The 16,834-nt window shown below is 49.5% G+C and overlaps 1 protein-coding gene across 5 annotated transcripts in view; it reads right to left on the bottom strand.

Annotated features, from left to right (window-relative positions):
* LOC116945009 (pre-B-cell leukemia transcription factor 1-like) overlaps positions 1-16,834 on the bottom strand; it is a 235,145-nt gene that overhangs the window by 26,144 nt on the left and 192,167 nt on the right. For 4 of the 5 annotated variants that reach the window (XM_032959049.2, XM_032959050.2, XM_032959051.2 and 1 more), the window contains 2 exons: positions 4,934-5,093; positions 1,801-1,913 (listed from right to left, as the gene is read on the bottom strand). In XM_032959049.2, the coding sequence (XP_032814940.1) occupies positions 1,801-1,913; positions 4,934-5,093 (273 nt within the window). The remainder of the gene's footprint in view (positions 1-1,800; positions 1,914-4,933; positions 5,094-16,834) is intronic. The other variant, XM_032959053.2, reaches the window with a different exon arrangement.

Raw genomic sequence — 16,834 nt, 5'->3', positions numbered from 1 at the left:
TCTATTTCGGATGCATATAAAGCCCTAGAAAGGGGCGCTCGTATATAAGAAAAACGATGTCGCGAAAAAAGGCGTGGCCTTATCAACAGCCAATCACAGGCACTGAAACGATGTCATTATTGGTTTCAAAGCTTGGCCACCCCCCCCTCCTACCTGTCATGCGAGTATGGCTTCAGGAAGTGACATCACAGAAAGTGATATCACATTGATCTTCGATTACCTTATGCTTCTCTAGTTTTGTGTGAAATGGATTTCCGATAGGCCCTGCAAAGGACGCTGTGATTTAATTTTGAGTACGGTAATAACGCCTCACTCCGCAAACAAAACAAAGGTGCAGTTTGGAATGCGGGATGACAAAAATGCAACAAATAAAACGGAACAAATAAAAACAGCAGTGTTAAATAATAGAGGAGCTGGCTAACAAGAAACGGTGCTTGCATTCCGTTTTCTCCACGATGAAAATTACAATTTTCACTCAAAAACGTTATTTCGAAACATTTCGTCAACCAGATGCAACCCGTGCTGCTGCGTTGATGGCTCACGTAAAATTGCATTAGCCTTTAAAAACGACAAAAACATATTTTAACTTTATTTTTTTTACGGCGACATTAAGCGTGTGTAAAAATGCGCTAATACCGCCGATAAAGAATATTTATCTCGGGAAATTCCCCGTCTCCACCGCGGGTTTATCGTTTCAAAAGAAAACAGCCTTGGGCCTTCCAAATATTATTAACGATGCGAGGGAAACTGTTGGTTTTAATTGAGTGTCAGCTTTGTCACTAGACATTGAAATATGTCGCCTCGCGAAAGGTTACGTAAAATATATAAGGCTCTTTAAAACAACAGCGTAGCTAGGTGGTACAAAAATGTTACATTTTGATTAGTATCAAAATAGTTTGGTCTCGTCACTGGCATTCCATCAAACTGTAAATTATCTCTTAGTGTACTGAAAGTCCTCCATATTTCTGCTTTAGCTAACCTCTGTGATTTCATTTTCCCATCTATTCTGCCTCCCGGCTTTCTCTATCGCAGAAAATGCTGACTTCTCTGTCCAGCTATCTCCGTACCACGTGTCTCCTCCTTCTACTCTGCTGCTCTTATTGTCATAAACAGATAAGCCCCGGCTATATGTTTCCCGCACTCTTTCCAAATAGTTCCAACACTTAAGCTGCCAGATATCTGGGAGGCTCAACTGGGACACGCGGGAGCCTGGGCAGCCCGTCTCTTTGTTAGGCACGCCCCAATGTTACACAGCCATGCCCACCAAACCACTATCCCCACCCACACAATGACTTCGCCCCTGCATACCCCTCATAGGCCTAACCCTCTCCTCTGCCACTTCCACTCACTGCTCATGAGTCGAGTATGAAACCAGAAAGTTTTAACTGGGACAAAATTAACATTTTCACAAAAGTATCAGAACATCTGGATAGCCTTTCTGAAACCAGGACTGTCCCGACCAAAATCAGGACATTTGCAATCACAGATTTTTTTACTTAAATAAATGTAACTCTAGCTTGACCTAGTCCTGTTTATATGTGTAGCGATGTCTTGATGGAGAGTGCTGACGATGGAGATGGTGGGGACGATGCCCTGGGAGGGGGCGGTGAGTGTGCTCGTGATGGTGATGATGACGACGCCGAAGATGACGAAAGTGACATTTTAGTATCGGCTCGTTGGTGGAGGAGGGCGGTGGCTGGTGGCGAGGATTCCTCGCCACGGGCCCCACGTTGGGAGCGCCGATGGTGACGACGACACCGCGTCGCAGCGCCGGCTGCGCCGCGCTCGCTCATCGCTCACCTGCGACTGGATGTTGGGAGTCACCCCGGACGAGCTGTACGAGTCTCCATTCATACCCGGGATGCCCAGGAACATATCGCTCGGGTTTGGCATGGAGAACGAGCCAGAGGAGCCTTGGGGGGCGCAGGGACGAACGGGGACACACCGGGGGAGGGGGGGTCGGGGGGGGGGGAGGCGGCGGAGGGAGAGGGTGGGCAGTAGGGCCCGGCATGGCACAGTCCAATGAGTAGGCCGTGGGGTGCGTCAATAGTGATGTTTGAACGATCGAGGCGGTGATGAGATATAGCATGGGGGGGAAGCACATGGGGTTGATATGGAGAGGAGTGAGGAAGACGTGAATGGTGGGCGGGTGGTAGGAGAGCGGGTGTTGTAAATTGAATGGGAGGGGGGGGGGTCATGAAGGGGGCCAGAACAGCAATGAGGGGATTGGATCAGGGAGTGAGGGGACAGAAACAAAGGTAATAGTTAGTGGACCTATGTATTCCTAGCTCACACAGAGCTCTCATGTCAATTTGCAAATAGTTAGCGGGCCGAGCCCATCAACTGGCTGCGCTTGAGAACCCGGTTTAATCACGGGTGACTAAAACCCGGCCTCTGACCCAGGATGTCTCGCTGGTGCCGGTTCAGTGTCTCAAACACAGCCTTTATGAACCCCGTAAGCCACTTCTCTCATCACATACTTTAAAACATTTTACACATTTCTGTACTATTGCTGCAATGTTTATTTTTTCCACACATTTTTATCAACGGTAAATTTTCAGGTTTAAAAAAAATCTGAATAGGTTCTTCAAATTCCAGTTGTGGTGGCAGGGGGATGGGCGTCGCCTCAGCCCTTCAATCACTCTGGGGTGGATAAAATCAGTACCACTTTGTGAGACATCAACAGTGGTGGTCCTATAGACGGACTCTGCCTGAGCAATGTGGAATATTCACCTGCCAGGCTCATGGTCGGTTTTAGAATGAACCCCGCTGGTACTATGTAAATTATTTAGATTCGAATCCCACTCAAGAATCAGTTTCCTCCCACGCTTGTTTCGGTCGGAAAATGTCCCGTGCATTTGGCCAAATGTGGTGGCCTCCCTCTCGGCACTGTCAGGAGGCTAGGAGTCAGTTTGAAGGGCATTTAACGAGCAAGCACAAACATGCAAATGTAGATGACATGCAAGACTAGCGTTCTGTATTTTTGGTTTGCTATATTGTACGGGGGATAAAAAAAAACATTTTTTTTCATGGCATTTTTTACATAATAAAGGTTTGGTCGATTCTTTGAGCCAATGCTTATAAAGGAATACGATTACAGGAGATATAAAGTGCGCAGAGGAAGTGGTAGTGTCGTAAAAACAAACACAAAGCTACCAAGAGAAATACATTCAAAGGGGATATTGCAATGACACCTTTTGGGTCATAAAATGAAATGGCCTAATTTTTTGTTGCTTTATCCTATGAAACCTTTATATATGTATTATATTAAGAAGTAAGCAATTGGCCTAACAATCCACCACACAAACCTCCAGTTTAAACAAAAAATAGTTTGAGACTCCTCCGTTAGGCCTTAACTGATATGGGATTATGAATAATATTATTATGGTTGTTGTTTTTGCTCGAATTATATCAGCCTATTGACTTGGGTGAAAGATTCCCAATGCGAATATATATTAAAAAAAAACCCGATCTTATTAAAATCCCGCCCCAAAAAAAAGTTAAACGTGCGAACCAAAAATACAGAATAACAAATTCACATCACATCGGCAACGTCAGCGGCAATCTGAAACAACGTACGCATGTAAAGGCATCAATTCGTGCAGTTTGCTTCCGTTAATTGCACAGGCAAACATTTACTTCGCCATCAAACACATGGGCAGTCAGTGTTCAAGAAATAGATATGAGCCTTGCCGAAAAACAATTTGTGTGACTTAAAAATGAGGAACCCACCCAACACCTCGACTCGTGAGTTTAACAATCAAAAAGATACCTCTGCCCCCCCCCTCCCCTCCCCGGTAAATTTCGTTCCCAATATTAGCACGTGTCAAGGCAGGCCGTACCAATGCAGATGTGAAGCGGTGCTATCGTTAACAACACGACAACAACAGCGGTAGCAGCGGCAGCAGCAGCAGCGACATCAAACAGAAAAAAATATCACCACCGCCATTATCAGCAGCATCAGCATCGTCGTCGTCATCATCATCGCCATTCTCTCCATGCCGCAAAAAAAAGTGTTTTTGTACACATGCTGGACAATAATAATGGAAGTATTTTTTTCAATTCGATTTTATTGCCAGTGCCTTTCGTAAGATTCCCCCCCCCCAACCACTTCGATTGAAGTCAACTTTGGTTTAACCTGTTGATAAGACTGCCGCCTCCACCATAGGAATGTGGAATTCCCACCAACATTTACGAGCTGCCACTGGAAATGAGTGCCGCTCGCATTGCTCGTCAGAGCATCGAGACCCTTTGACTCGCCTCTGACTTAACTGTGTTTCCACAAGTGGAACAGCGGTTAGAGCACATGACTCACAGTCAAGTCGGTCGAGCGTTCAAACTCCAGTCATGGGTTGACCGAGCCAATTCATCCCTCTGCGGCCAGGAAAATGGTGCCACTCTGTGGCAAGTCAACAGTGATCATCATTGTGGATCGAATGGAATCTGGCGTTGGAATGTGGAATTTCCACGACTGGCCCGGGTCTGCCCCAGCGCTCATTTGAGCAGCAAATCACGTTGACTATTTTTTTAAGATTATTATTATCATGAGTATGCTCATATCGGAGTGCACAATCGCATGGGGCAGCCAGAAACGCCACCCTTTGAATTTCTCATCTCGCGGAAAAGAGACGTGGACCTCGGCGGGCTCTCACTCGGTTAAATAACCGACGCCGACAAAACCTTGCACTGGCCAAAAAACATTCGGTCTGTCCCAATTTTTTTGTGTAAACTCCCCTTCCAGCATGAGTACCAGTTCCAAAAAAAACCAGGGCGGCCAGCCCCACACACGCCGCTAACCCCGCACTCCCCAGCGCAGGCACGAGGTTCGGCAGAAGCGTAAAGACCCGAGGCCGCCCCCACACAAGCACCCCTTCACACTGCGACTTGGTAGGGCCTGCTCCCATTGGCAGTGCTCTGCGAGTGCGGGCCGTACCAGCGGAGGTGGGGGTGTTGGGCGAGTTGGCCTGGCTCCCGTGGTGCACGCTGCTGGTGGCCGAAACGGCGGTCCGTGCCGCGTAGATGTTCGCCTCCTCCTGGAACTTACCGATGTTTTTCTTGTAGCGGATCCGCTTGTTCCCAAACCAGTTTGACACCTGTGCAGGGGAGCCAGAGTAGTCGGGTGGGGGGGGGGGAGGAGTGGGGGCGCATGGGCAGGAGAGTTGGGTAGGAGGAAGGGAACGGAGGGGAAAAGGGGGCGGGGGAAGGTGGAGGGAAGAGAACGAGAGTGAAGGCGGCGATGGTGTCGATGGGGTCGAATGTGAACGTTCCGCGGATAAATGCGAATCGTATTGGTCGCGGAAGGCCTTCGTGTTGAAGCGAACGTTTTACTCCGCTTACCTGGGCAGCGGGGAAAGTTTTCATTCTTTATATGGGGGCGAGAGCCCATGTGGGGGTGAACGGGTGCGTGCAGTGGCTCACAGCACAATACGCGCACAACAAACCCGGCCGCCAGACTTCAATATCCCAGCCACGGCTAACGTCAGCAGCGGGTGACATCTGAACCGGTCCTGGGAGCTACCCACTTCACCAGTGTGGTGAAGAATGGCCAAACAATCCCACATGACCTCCCATGCGGGGAGGGGGTCCTTTCTTCGGATGTCCAGCCATTATTCCTTAATGAGTTTACTTTGGCTTATTTATTTCTTTGGCCGTGTGAGAGGGAACCAAAGTGTCCAGAGCAAACCCACGCATACGAGGAGCATCAGACAGATCGGCAAACCTCCTCGCTTCACTTCCATCCGCCGCCGTTCACTTTGCGGAGCTGCAGGTCGGGTGACTCGCAACAGCAATGACCTCCGTGGCGGGCATTCTGCCAGTCCCACCTCCGTAGGACGATGTATGACAGCCGTGCATCTCAACAGCAGCGTCACACTGGAGATTGGCACTTGGCGACAGAGTGAATCCATCCCAGCGGAGTTTTTGATTTATTTTACATTTTTCGGAGATCGTATCGTGGCCTGAAGCTCGCGTTACAGCTGCCACCCAGGGTCTCCTTGAAGCGCCGCTGGCCCGGCTCCAATTCCGATTGGCCTACCGCGGAGGGTCAGAGGTCAAGTGCGAGCCAATTAATCGGCGGGGCTATAAAATGCAATTTATTCTGTGCAAAACAGTGCCAATTTCGGAAGCCACACGCCGGCAAGGCATTAAAAACCCACTGTGAAAAGTACCGCAATCAGCATTGGAAATTAAATGTGTCAAAGTGGTAATTGGATGTGATGCAAAATTACGACCTCACCTGTCAGACCACCGCTACGGTTTTGTCATATTGGGTTTTGCGCCTTTTCACGGATGACGGCGCTAACCACTGCTGACCACGGCGAAAAATGTGGCTCGTCACCGCGTGCCAACACGGGCATGGAGTTACAGGAACGCATGAATGCCTAAGCAGGAAGCATTGTCAATTGCAGTGTCTTCCGAGTGCCAAGTCTGATCATGAAAGATTACACGCGTTTGGAGGGACCATTAAAAGTTTACAGGCTTGATTCTTGGGCACCAATATTTCATTTCAAACCGGTGCACGGAGCACTCCATTATTCCCTTGTTTCCCGCAACGAGGGGCACTTCGTGCAAGGTCAACCTACGGTTGATTTGTCGCTCCTGTGTTTGTGCCTGGTCCATGGGAATGTGGAATGGCCATCGCTTGGCTCGGCTGCCAATGGAGAGATGACCGTCACCAACAGTGCTTGTATGAGCACGGATTATAATAACTGTTAAAAGGATGATGATAATTATTATAAATACCTTAGCAATGACGTACATTGAAAACATTTTCTAATTAGCTTAAATATAACTAAAAGATGCAAACTGATCAATAATTTATCTTGAATTGACCGTTCTAAGGAACGGGACAGGTTCGCATTGTGCATCTTCATGGTCCAACAGTAACCACGTTTGAAAATTGTTGACAAACTACAAACAAAAACCAATGGTCCTCTCTTTGAATGATCTGGGAGGTCCCATTGCCACGTGTTTCATGAGACTCAATAGCCAGGTTTGACCCCATCACCTACGATGGTGGGGGGAGGGGCTAAACTGTTGTATGTTGAATGGAGCACGCTCACGTCAACCTCTTGGTTGATGACGTCATGGACCCGCTCGAGATACACGGTTTTAGTAAAACAAACTTCAGCATGTTTTTATTCACAAGATTTAAAAAAAAAAAATTCTGAGTATCAATCCACATTCTTCTTCGTGCGGCTGATGTGGATGCACAATACGTGGATGTCATCATCCAGCAGTTGTCCATTTTTATTCTGGATTATCTGTTTACATTAGGGCTGAGAATTATGTTTTTATTCATATATAAACGTATTTCAATTGCTAACAGAAACCCTAACCACTGAAACCGAATCGCTATCTAAACGTCAACAATAAGAACCCCCCCCCCCCGTTTTGGGTCTTTCAAATGCAAAACCATCTCCCCCACGTGCTCTCGTCTCTCTCCATCTGTGCCTCGCACAATCGGATCGACCGGACAGACTAATCAGATCGATGGGTCGACAAGAAAAGTAAGATGCTAAACTTGTCCCCCCCCCCCCCCGCCCCACCCCAGCTAATGCGCGCCCAATTTGAAATCACAAGCGTCTGGCGCGACCTTACGTTCATATCGCCCCGAACTGCTATCTCACGGCACTGTTAGATAATGTAACAACAACCATCATCTCACTGCTCATCTGTTACCCTTCAATAGGACGAGGGGACGCAGGGGGGGGGGTGGCAGCATTGAGTGCAAGGGATGCTACCCACCCTAATTTAGGTACACAAAGTCCCAGCGTCTAATTGCATGGCTATCAACGTGCTTCCACTTCGGCAGGAGGCGATCACCTGCCCCACCGCCCCCGCCTCCCAACCCCCCCCCCACTGCCCCCCCCCCACTGCCCCCCCCCCCCCCCAGTTTCTCTTTCTCCTCCGCACCGCTGGCGTACGCAGGTGCACGCATAATTACCATCATTGTCCGGAGCCTGCAATTAAACACGCTTTTGTTCGCTCGTTTATGAAAGGGTGGAGGGGGGGGGGGAAAGAGTGGAAAAATGATGATAATTGTGTCGCGCAGCTGTGTAAATGTGAAATAGCGGCGTGCGATGTGTAAGGGGGGAGGGGGGGGACTGCTGGCAAGGTGAGGGCCTCCTCCACCACGAGGTGAATCCGTGCCGACAGCACCAGCGCCACTCGAGCCGGCTCCAGCATTGTCAACGACACTGCCACCATCGTCGTCATCATCGTTATTATTGTTGTTGTTATTATTGTTGTTATTATTATTGTTGTTATTATTGTTGTTATTATGATTGTTATTATTATTTTTATTATGATTGTTATTATTGTTGTTATTACTATTTATCACTGCAAGCAAGTGAGACCGGGATGAACTTTGAATTCGGGGGACTGGTTTCCATAAGTCAGTGATCTACATTAGTGGGGGGACTGGTTTCCATGAGTCAGTGATCTACATTAGTGGGGGGACTGGTTTCCATGAGTCAGTGATCTACATTAGTGGGGGGACTGGTTTCCAAGAGTCAGTGATCTACATTTGTGGGGGGTCTCGGTTACATGGGTCAGTGATCTACATTAGTGGGGGGACTGGGTTCCATGGGTCAGTGATCTACTTTAGTGGGGGGGTCTCGGTTACATGGGTCAGTGATCTACATTAGTGGGGGGTCTCGGTTACATGGGTCAGTGATCTACATTAGTGGGGGGACTGGGTTCCATGGGTCAGTGATCTACATTAGTGGGGGGTCTCGGTTACATGGGTCAGTGATCTACATTAGTGGGGGGTCTCGGTTACATGGGTCAGTGATCTACATTAGTGGGGGGACTGGGTTCCATGGGTCAGTGATCTACATTAGTGGGGGGTCTCGGTTACATGGGTCAGTGATCTACATTACTGAGGGGACTGGGTTCCATGAGTCAGTGATCTACATTAGTGGGGGGACTGGGTTCCATGGGTCAGTGATCTACATTAGTGGGGGGTCTCGGTTACATGGGTCAGTGATCTACATTACTGGGGGGACTGGGTTCCATGAGTCAGTGATCTACATTAGTGGGGGGACTGGGTTACATGAGTCAGTGATCTACATTAGTGGGGGGACTGGGTTACATGAGTCAGTGATCTACATTAGTGGGGGGACTGGGTTACATGAGTCAGTGATCTACATTAGTGGGGGAACTGGGTTACATGGGTCAGTGATCTACATTAGTGGAGGGACTGGGTTCCATGAGTCAGTGATCTACATTAGTGGGGGGACTGGGTTCCATAAGTCAGTGATCTACATTAGTGGGGGGACTGGGTTCCATAAGTCAGTGATCTACATTAGTGGGGGGACTGGGTTCCATGGGTCAGTGATCTACATTAGTGGGGGGACTGGGCTCCATGAGTCAGTGGTCTACATTAGTGGGGGGACTGGGTTACATGAGTCAGTGATCTACATTAGTGGGGGGACTGGGTTACATGAGTCAGTGATCTACATTAGTGGGGGGACTGGGTTACATGAGTCAGTGATCTACATTAATGGGGGGACTGGGTTACATGAGTCAGTGGTCTACATTAGTGGGGGGACTGGGTTACATGAGTCAGTGATCTACATTAGTGGGGGGACTGGGTTACATGAGTCAGTGATCTACATTAGTGGGGGGACTGGGTTACATGAGTCAGTGATCTACATTAGTGGGGGGACTCTGTTCCATGGGTCAGTGATCTACATTAGTGGGGGGACTGGGTTACATGGGTCAGTGATCTACATTAGTGGGGGGACTGGGTTCCATGATTGATGGTGCCGTCACTCTGCGTTGCACTCCGGAACCTGTGTGCTGTTATGACAGTCGCCGGTACGATGGTTGACTTCCCCCCCCCCACCCCCTCTCTCAGTTGAACACCTAGGCATCTCTCTCTCAGTTGAACACGTGGGCATCTCCCTCTAACTTGAACACCTAGGCATCTCCCTCTCAGTTGAACACCTAGGCATCTCTCTCTCTCTCAGTTGAACACCTAGGCATCTCCCTCTAAGTTGAACACCTAGGCATCTCTCTCTCTCAGTTGAACACCTAGGCATCTCCCTCTAAGTTGAACACGTGGGCATCTCCCTCTAAGTTGAACACCTAGGCATCTCTCTCTCTCAGTTGAACACGTAGGCATCTCCCTCTCAGTTGAACACCTAGGCATCTCTCTCAGTTGAACACGTAGGCATTCGCGACCAATATTATCCATAATAAAGGGGGTTTGGTTTGGGTCAGATCGAGTGAATACAAATGTCTCTCACCTGAAGACGGTCGCTTGTTGTTGCGATCGAAACGTCGTGGTTTATTATTTTTCTACCTACGTGACTTTACCGAAAGAACCAAAGAGAATGGATGTAAATGTGTAGTCAAAACCCTCCAACCACTCGACGCAGCCAATCAGTAAGGCTTGTCACGTAAACAAAATGGGCCGCCACGTTCCGAATCCCAGTCACATCGTGTTCTCCCACCTGGTGTTAAGGTGGCGAGGCGGGGGGGGTCGTAACTGGGTGCGTTTGCGTGAAGCAAAGGGCAGCCTCTGTTCCAAGAACAAAGTCATCGGGGCTACGCGTGGCGCGCGAGCGCGTGTCCTTGGCTCTCTCTCTCGCTCAAACATCACATCGCACAAACATGCAAATCATTACCGAATATGTATTTAATTGCATTGTAATTAGGGTGTGTAACGATTCACCCCAACCCACCACTGCCACCCCTATCAATTTGATTAATTGTCACAATTGGGGGTTTTTGAGTCCACTCAGGAATATATTGTTTGTCTCACTCGCATTGTGTCATTTATATTGTCCCATTTTTAATGTCCAATTTATATTGTCTCATTTTTAGTGTCCAATTTATATTGTCCCATTTTTAGTGTCCAATTTATATTGTCCCACTTGCAATGTCCCATTTGCATTGTCCCACTTGCATTGTCCCATTTGCATTGTCCCATTTGCATTGTCCCACTTGCATTGTCCCACTTGCATTGTCCCACTTGCATTGTCCCATTTGCATTGTCCCACTTGCATTGTCCCATTTGCATTGTCCCATTTTCATTGTCCCACTTGCATTGTCCCATTTGCATTGTCCCATTTGCATTGTCCCACTTGCATTGTCCCACTTGCATCGTCCCACTTGCATTGTCCCATTTGCATTGTCCCACTTGCATTGTCCCATTTGCATTGTCCCATTTGCATTGTCCCATTTGCATTGTCCCACTTGCATTGTCCCATTTGCATTGTCCCACTTGCATTGTCCCACTTGCATTGTCCCACTTGCATTGTCCCATTTGCATTGTCCCACTTGCATTGTTCCATTTGCATTGTCCCACTTGCATTGTCCCATTTGCATTGTCCCATTTGCATTGTCCCATTTGCATTGTCCGTCTCGTTTGCCTAATATGTTCTAAGCCGTGTAATTAATTCCACTGACCTCCACATAAGATTAGCATATAATGTGCATTAATTCTAAGTAATGAAATCTTACGTACAAATTTCAATGCGTGTATTGTTAGCGTAAGAATCTGGTTATCATCCAAGAATCGAGAACAACGATACGCCTCATAATCCATCTGGGACGGACACAAATGAATTCCGATTTTATTTTTTGGCCGGAAGCAGGCAGTGATTATTATCCGATGAAGAGACCGGCCTATTCCACAGGAACGTGGAGTTTCCACCACCGGCTTAGGGCCACCAATTGTGAAGAATGCAGCAGCTATGATAATTTGGGCATTGTTAAAATGTTTCATGTGATTACTGTCACTGCGCTAGCGCTGTAACCGCACCCGATATCGCGGTTGTTACTGTTATTGGATAGACAAGTTTCATGATGTGTTGTGTCGACACAAAGACAAAGATCACCCATATAGCCTTCACATACTTTTGGGGCAAGTGCTCTTAGCGAGCATCTATGAAGGCCGACACTGCACATGAGGGGGTGTGTGACCAGCACCACTCCCGGCCGCCTTTGTCTCCCCTCCCTAGTGGTGATGTTTTACACCGCACCAGGTACTCATTTGAGGCTGATTCGACCTAGGGCAGACCCAGGACTGGTTCAGATAATCGTTACTGGTGTTGATCGTGAGCGGGAACCAAACTCGGGTCGCCAGTTTCATAGCGCAGCACGCTAACTGCTACGCCACCACTCCCCACACGCACACACTCTGACACACTTACACACACACTCGGACACAACAACAACAACCGTCATTCGCCACTAAGTGGTGGTGACGTCACCACGACGCTTGTGCCAGGCCATGTGCACCTTGAGGCCACGTGAAGAGTCGAACGCCCGCTGGCAGGAGGTCATGGGGCAGACCCAAGTGCCACGGGTCGACTGACTAAGATGACTGAGATGACTGGCTGATGCACCACCTGTGCCCCCTACTGTGCCAACCTGCTGTGCTTTAGCCACCCGGCGCTCCGCTCGTTGTTGTGAGCGTCGCTCCTACGCCCTCCGTTGTTGTTGGAGGGCGACTGCCTCCAACTGCCCAGTAGCATCCTTCACGAGCCTCCTCCACAGAGGCCGACCTTGACACCGCTGGTACCAGTCATCGGCAAGTCCACTCAGCTCCACGTCCTCCTGTACCACATCACGCCTCGATCCGGCCAAACAAAAGCTGTTTTGGCATGCGGTAGCTGGGCATGCGGGCTACATGACCCAGCCAACGCAGCCTTGCCTGCCGGAGGAGCTCACCGATGGGACCTTGCCCAGATCTTTCAAGGATTTGTGAGCTCCTCACACAATCCAGCCTGGTTAAACCCAGGATGGATCGTAGGCAGGCTAGCCTAAATGTTTCTAACCGGCGAAGATGTTCCATTAGGGGAGTCAACGTTTCGCAAGCGTAGAGAAGGGAGGGAATGACCGTGGCCGAGAAGACCTGAAGCTTAGTGCGGAGCGACAGACCAGGTTGCTTCCACACAGCGTTACGCAACCGATGAAAAGATATTGCCGCTCGACTGATTCGGAGTGAGACCTCTGCTGTTAAACTGGAGCCGGTCATAAGCACACTGCCCAGGTATGGGAAACTCTCCACTCTCTCCACAACTGCCCCATCACCGATTGGGAGTTGTGGGGGTGGAGTGTCCGATGGTACAAAATACCCAGGCAGGTGCTTAGTTTTTTTGGGGCTGATGGTAAGGCCCCATCTCTTAGTGGCACGCTCCAGTCTCAGCAGCAGCGTCTCCAACTCCTCCTCTGAATGAGCACACACACACACTCGGACACACTCACCCACACACACACTCAGACAAACACACTCGGACACACTCACACACACACTCACCCACACACACACACACTCGGACACACACTCGAACACACTCGCACACATTCGCGCGCCCATGAGCACAAAACGCAATAAAACGCACCCAATTCATACGCAAACCATCCATGACCACTCGTCTCTGCTCGACCTATGGAGATGTCAGCAAAATGAGAGTGGCGGCCAAGACGCCTCAATGGAGTCCCCCCCCCCCCGCCCCCAGGGGACTTGTCGACGGTCCGAGTTGCGGGCAACCCTTGGCCACCGATCACAGCCCGCCCCGGTGCCCGTCTCTCTCTCTCTCAGGGGTTTTACGAGATTCCGGAGGGCGACTGCGTCTCGAGTACGGACAGAGGTCGTGGTCGTTGCGTCTCTCCTGTTCAAAAACCACTGGCGCGCGTGCACGCTTTTTTGTTCAATTCGCGAGCGGTCCGACTGATACGTCACCGTTTGCGTGTGCGAGACGAACGCAAACGGTCGCCCCAACAAAGAATCGTCGCCTGTTCAAGGGAGACGCAATCCCGCGAATTTGACATCTCCCGTCGTGTAGACGGCCAGCGGCATCGCGCGGCGGCTTTCGGATGCGCTTCTGCGGCCGTCTGCGACGCTCTCCCCTCCGCTGTCAGGAAGCCCCTGGAGCCGATGCACTTTTTAAATCGAGATTGAAGCGCTTTTCGTCTTTAGTTTGTCTTCGTCTTTCCCCCACACGTCAACACACTCGAAAGCAGAGGCCTAATCAAGCAGGTGCCGACATTCGGGTCAACGGGCGTGCGCCTCCTGAGCGCCACCCAAGCTGCGGTTGTTCGTCCTCCTCGACTGCGAAGGCCCCTCGTGCGTGTGGACGATGTTTTTTTTTCACGCGAAGAAATGCAACGGCTTCGAAACTTTCGTCCGTATTTTTTTCCCCCCCCCGACAGCCGTGAGCACGGCGCGTGGCGCGTGGCGCGTGGCGGCGAGCCCGGCGAGGCTCCAACGCCACGGCAGGGGCACCGCTCTCCGGCGCCGCTCCTGGAATCGACGTCACTGCGGCGACGTCACGAAAGCTCGTCCGATCTACTTTAACGGTTCTTTACGTTTTTCTTCGTCATTCTTCATCCTCTCCTTCGTTCTCCGTCTCCCTTTATTATTATTATTCTTCTTTTAGTCTTCTTTTTCTTGTCTTCCTTTTCTTTTAATCTTCTTTTTCTTATTTTTATCTTATTCTCTTCTTTTCTCTTCTTCTGCTTCTTCACTTTCTATTCTTCTTCTTTTGCTACTTCTTTTTTTCACTTCTGCTTCTCCGTCTTCTTCTTTTTCGTCTGCCCATTCGCAAAATCTCTCAGCTCGAGTCGGATAGCCGGAAACACGCAGCCTAGGCGTGGGTCTAAAAACGTTGTTCAGTGCTCTCTTCGGCTTGCACGTTCGTGATGTGATTTTTTTTGCCATTTATTCAAAAGGAACTTTTTGGTCTCTCGCCATCCCGCTGCATTGAGTTTCTGCTGCGATTTGGACGGCGATTTGACAGTTTTTTTTATTTCACGACAGGAGCCATCCGCGATTGGATGGAATTTGTCACACGCTGCTTATTCCTCCTCCTGCAAATGCATTTGCTGCACGTTTATTTTGGGAAAACGTGTAAATGACATCCACATTCGTATCCTGTTTGTGTGCAGGAGTTTTTTTTTATGAAGCATGACATGTTAACTACTTTGCCTGGTATACAGGAGATCGTGGGTTCGATGCCCACCCTGACGATGCCTGTATATTAAGGAGTTTGCGTGTTCTCCTCGTGGTCGGGTGGATTGTTCTCCAGAGCCTCCCTCCACATTTGGAAATGTGCTGTTCAGAGTATTTGACCGGTATAAATGTTCCACGCGACAAGTCACTTGACGAGCTATCCTTTGTGGCCAGCGTCGCTTCTGAAGAGCGCTGAATAGCTCAGTGTGCCCTTACCTGGTAAAATAAAAAAAATAGTTCGTGAATATTTGTTTTGTAGTTAGCTCTGATGGAAGAGTAGCCCAAGCAACGACAGTAGGGGCCACATAGAGCTCGCTCACGTAGCGGTCCATCCACCAGAAGCGGAACCTTGGCCTATGACATTTTTATTGGCTGTTTCAGCATCGTTTTACACATCGTACCCCCAAGTCCCCCCTAACACCTACCCGCCCGAGGAAGCCAACGGTCCCACCAGCTAGTCCCAATCTCGCACACGCGTGCGCGCTAAATGAATAGGTGAATTACAATTCTAGATTTGAAGCTTTCGTGACTGCAAGGATCCATACTCTTTGGTTCTATTCGGTAAAGTCACGTAGGTAAAAAATAAAATAACAAAAATCACGACGTTTCGGCCACAACCTGATGAAGGCCACTTGTGTTGTGGCCGAAACGTCGTGATTTTTGTTATTTTATTTTTTACCTACGTGACTTTACCGAATAGAACCAAAGAGTAAGTGAATTACACGTTATCACTCGAACACAAGATTCGCCGAGTCTTACGTTGCGTTTCCCCCCCCCCCCTCCTCCTCCTTGTCTTCCAGAAGACCCTGCGTTACCGTGATGTTCGGTCAGATGGACGTGCAGTCAGAAGAGTGGTGACTCCGTAACCGTTGTGTTTTATTTAGCACCGCTCCTACGCTGCATGGGGCCACACGCCTGTCCATCACCCCTCATATACATAGCGTATATGACAATATGACGGGCAAGTAGCCAGAGAATGTCTCAATGACCGCTTGGCTTGATGAACACACTGGTAGACTGTTGGACAGACTGACACAAAAAAGACAAAGATCCCCCGTGTAGCCTTAACAGACTCTTGGGGCAAGTGCTGCTAGCGAGCACCTGTGAAGGCCGGCACGGCACGCGAGGGGGTGGGTGGACAGCACCACTGCCCGGCCGCCTTCGTCTCCCTAGCGGCGATGTTTACACACCGCACCAGGTACTCATTTGAGGCTGAGTCGACCTAGGGGAGGCCAAGGACCGGTTCAGATAATCGTCACCGGTGTGACGATTGGTGGCCGTGAGCGGGAACAGAACTCGGGTCGCCGGGTTCGTAGCGCAGCGTAGCGCTAACCGTTACGTCACCGCTCCCCACCAGACTGGCACACACACAGAATGACACGCCGCTAACAGGCAGACACACTGACGCACAAACAGTTAGAGAATATGGACATATTGATAGAAATGCAAATACAAACAGGCTGACAGAGACACAACACAGACAGACTGACACACAAAAACAAACACAACGACCCCATACATAGTCTTCATTAGACTGTTGGGGGCAAGTGCTGTTAGCGAGCTCCTATTAAGGCTGGCACGGCACATGAGAGGGTGGGTGGCCAGTACCCGGGCCGACCGCCTTTGTCTCCCCAATGATAATGTTTCCACAGCACACCAGGTACTCATTTAAGGCCGAGTCGACCTAGGGGAGGCCCAGAACTGGGTCAGATATTCGTCACCCATGTTAGTTGTGAGTGGGAATCGAAACTCTGTCCGCTCATACACAAACAAAAACAAAGGCACACACGGACAGACACACACACACATACACAAGACTAAGACAAAGATCCCCGGTATAGCCTTAACAGACTGTTGGGGCAAGTG

The sequence above is a fragment of the Petromyzon marinus genome, chromosome 22, assembly GCF_048934315.1.
Source record: "Petromyzon marinus isolate PM22_M1 ecotype Great Lakes invasive population chromosome 22, UKy_Petmar_22M1.pri1.0, whole genome shotgun sequence".
Classification (NCBI taxonomy): domain Eukaryota; kingdom Metazoa; phylum Chordata; class Hyperoartia; order Petromyzontiformes; family Petromyzontidae; genus Petromyzon; species Petromyzon marinus.
This window is presented reverse-complemented; position numbering and strand designations above follow the sequence as displayed.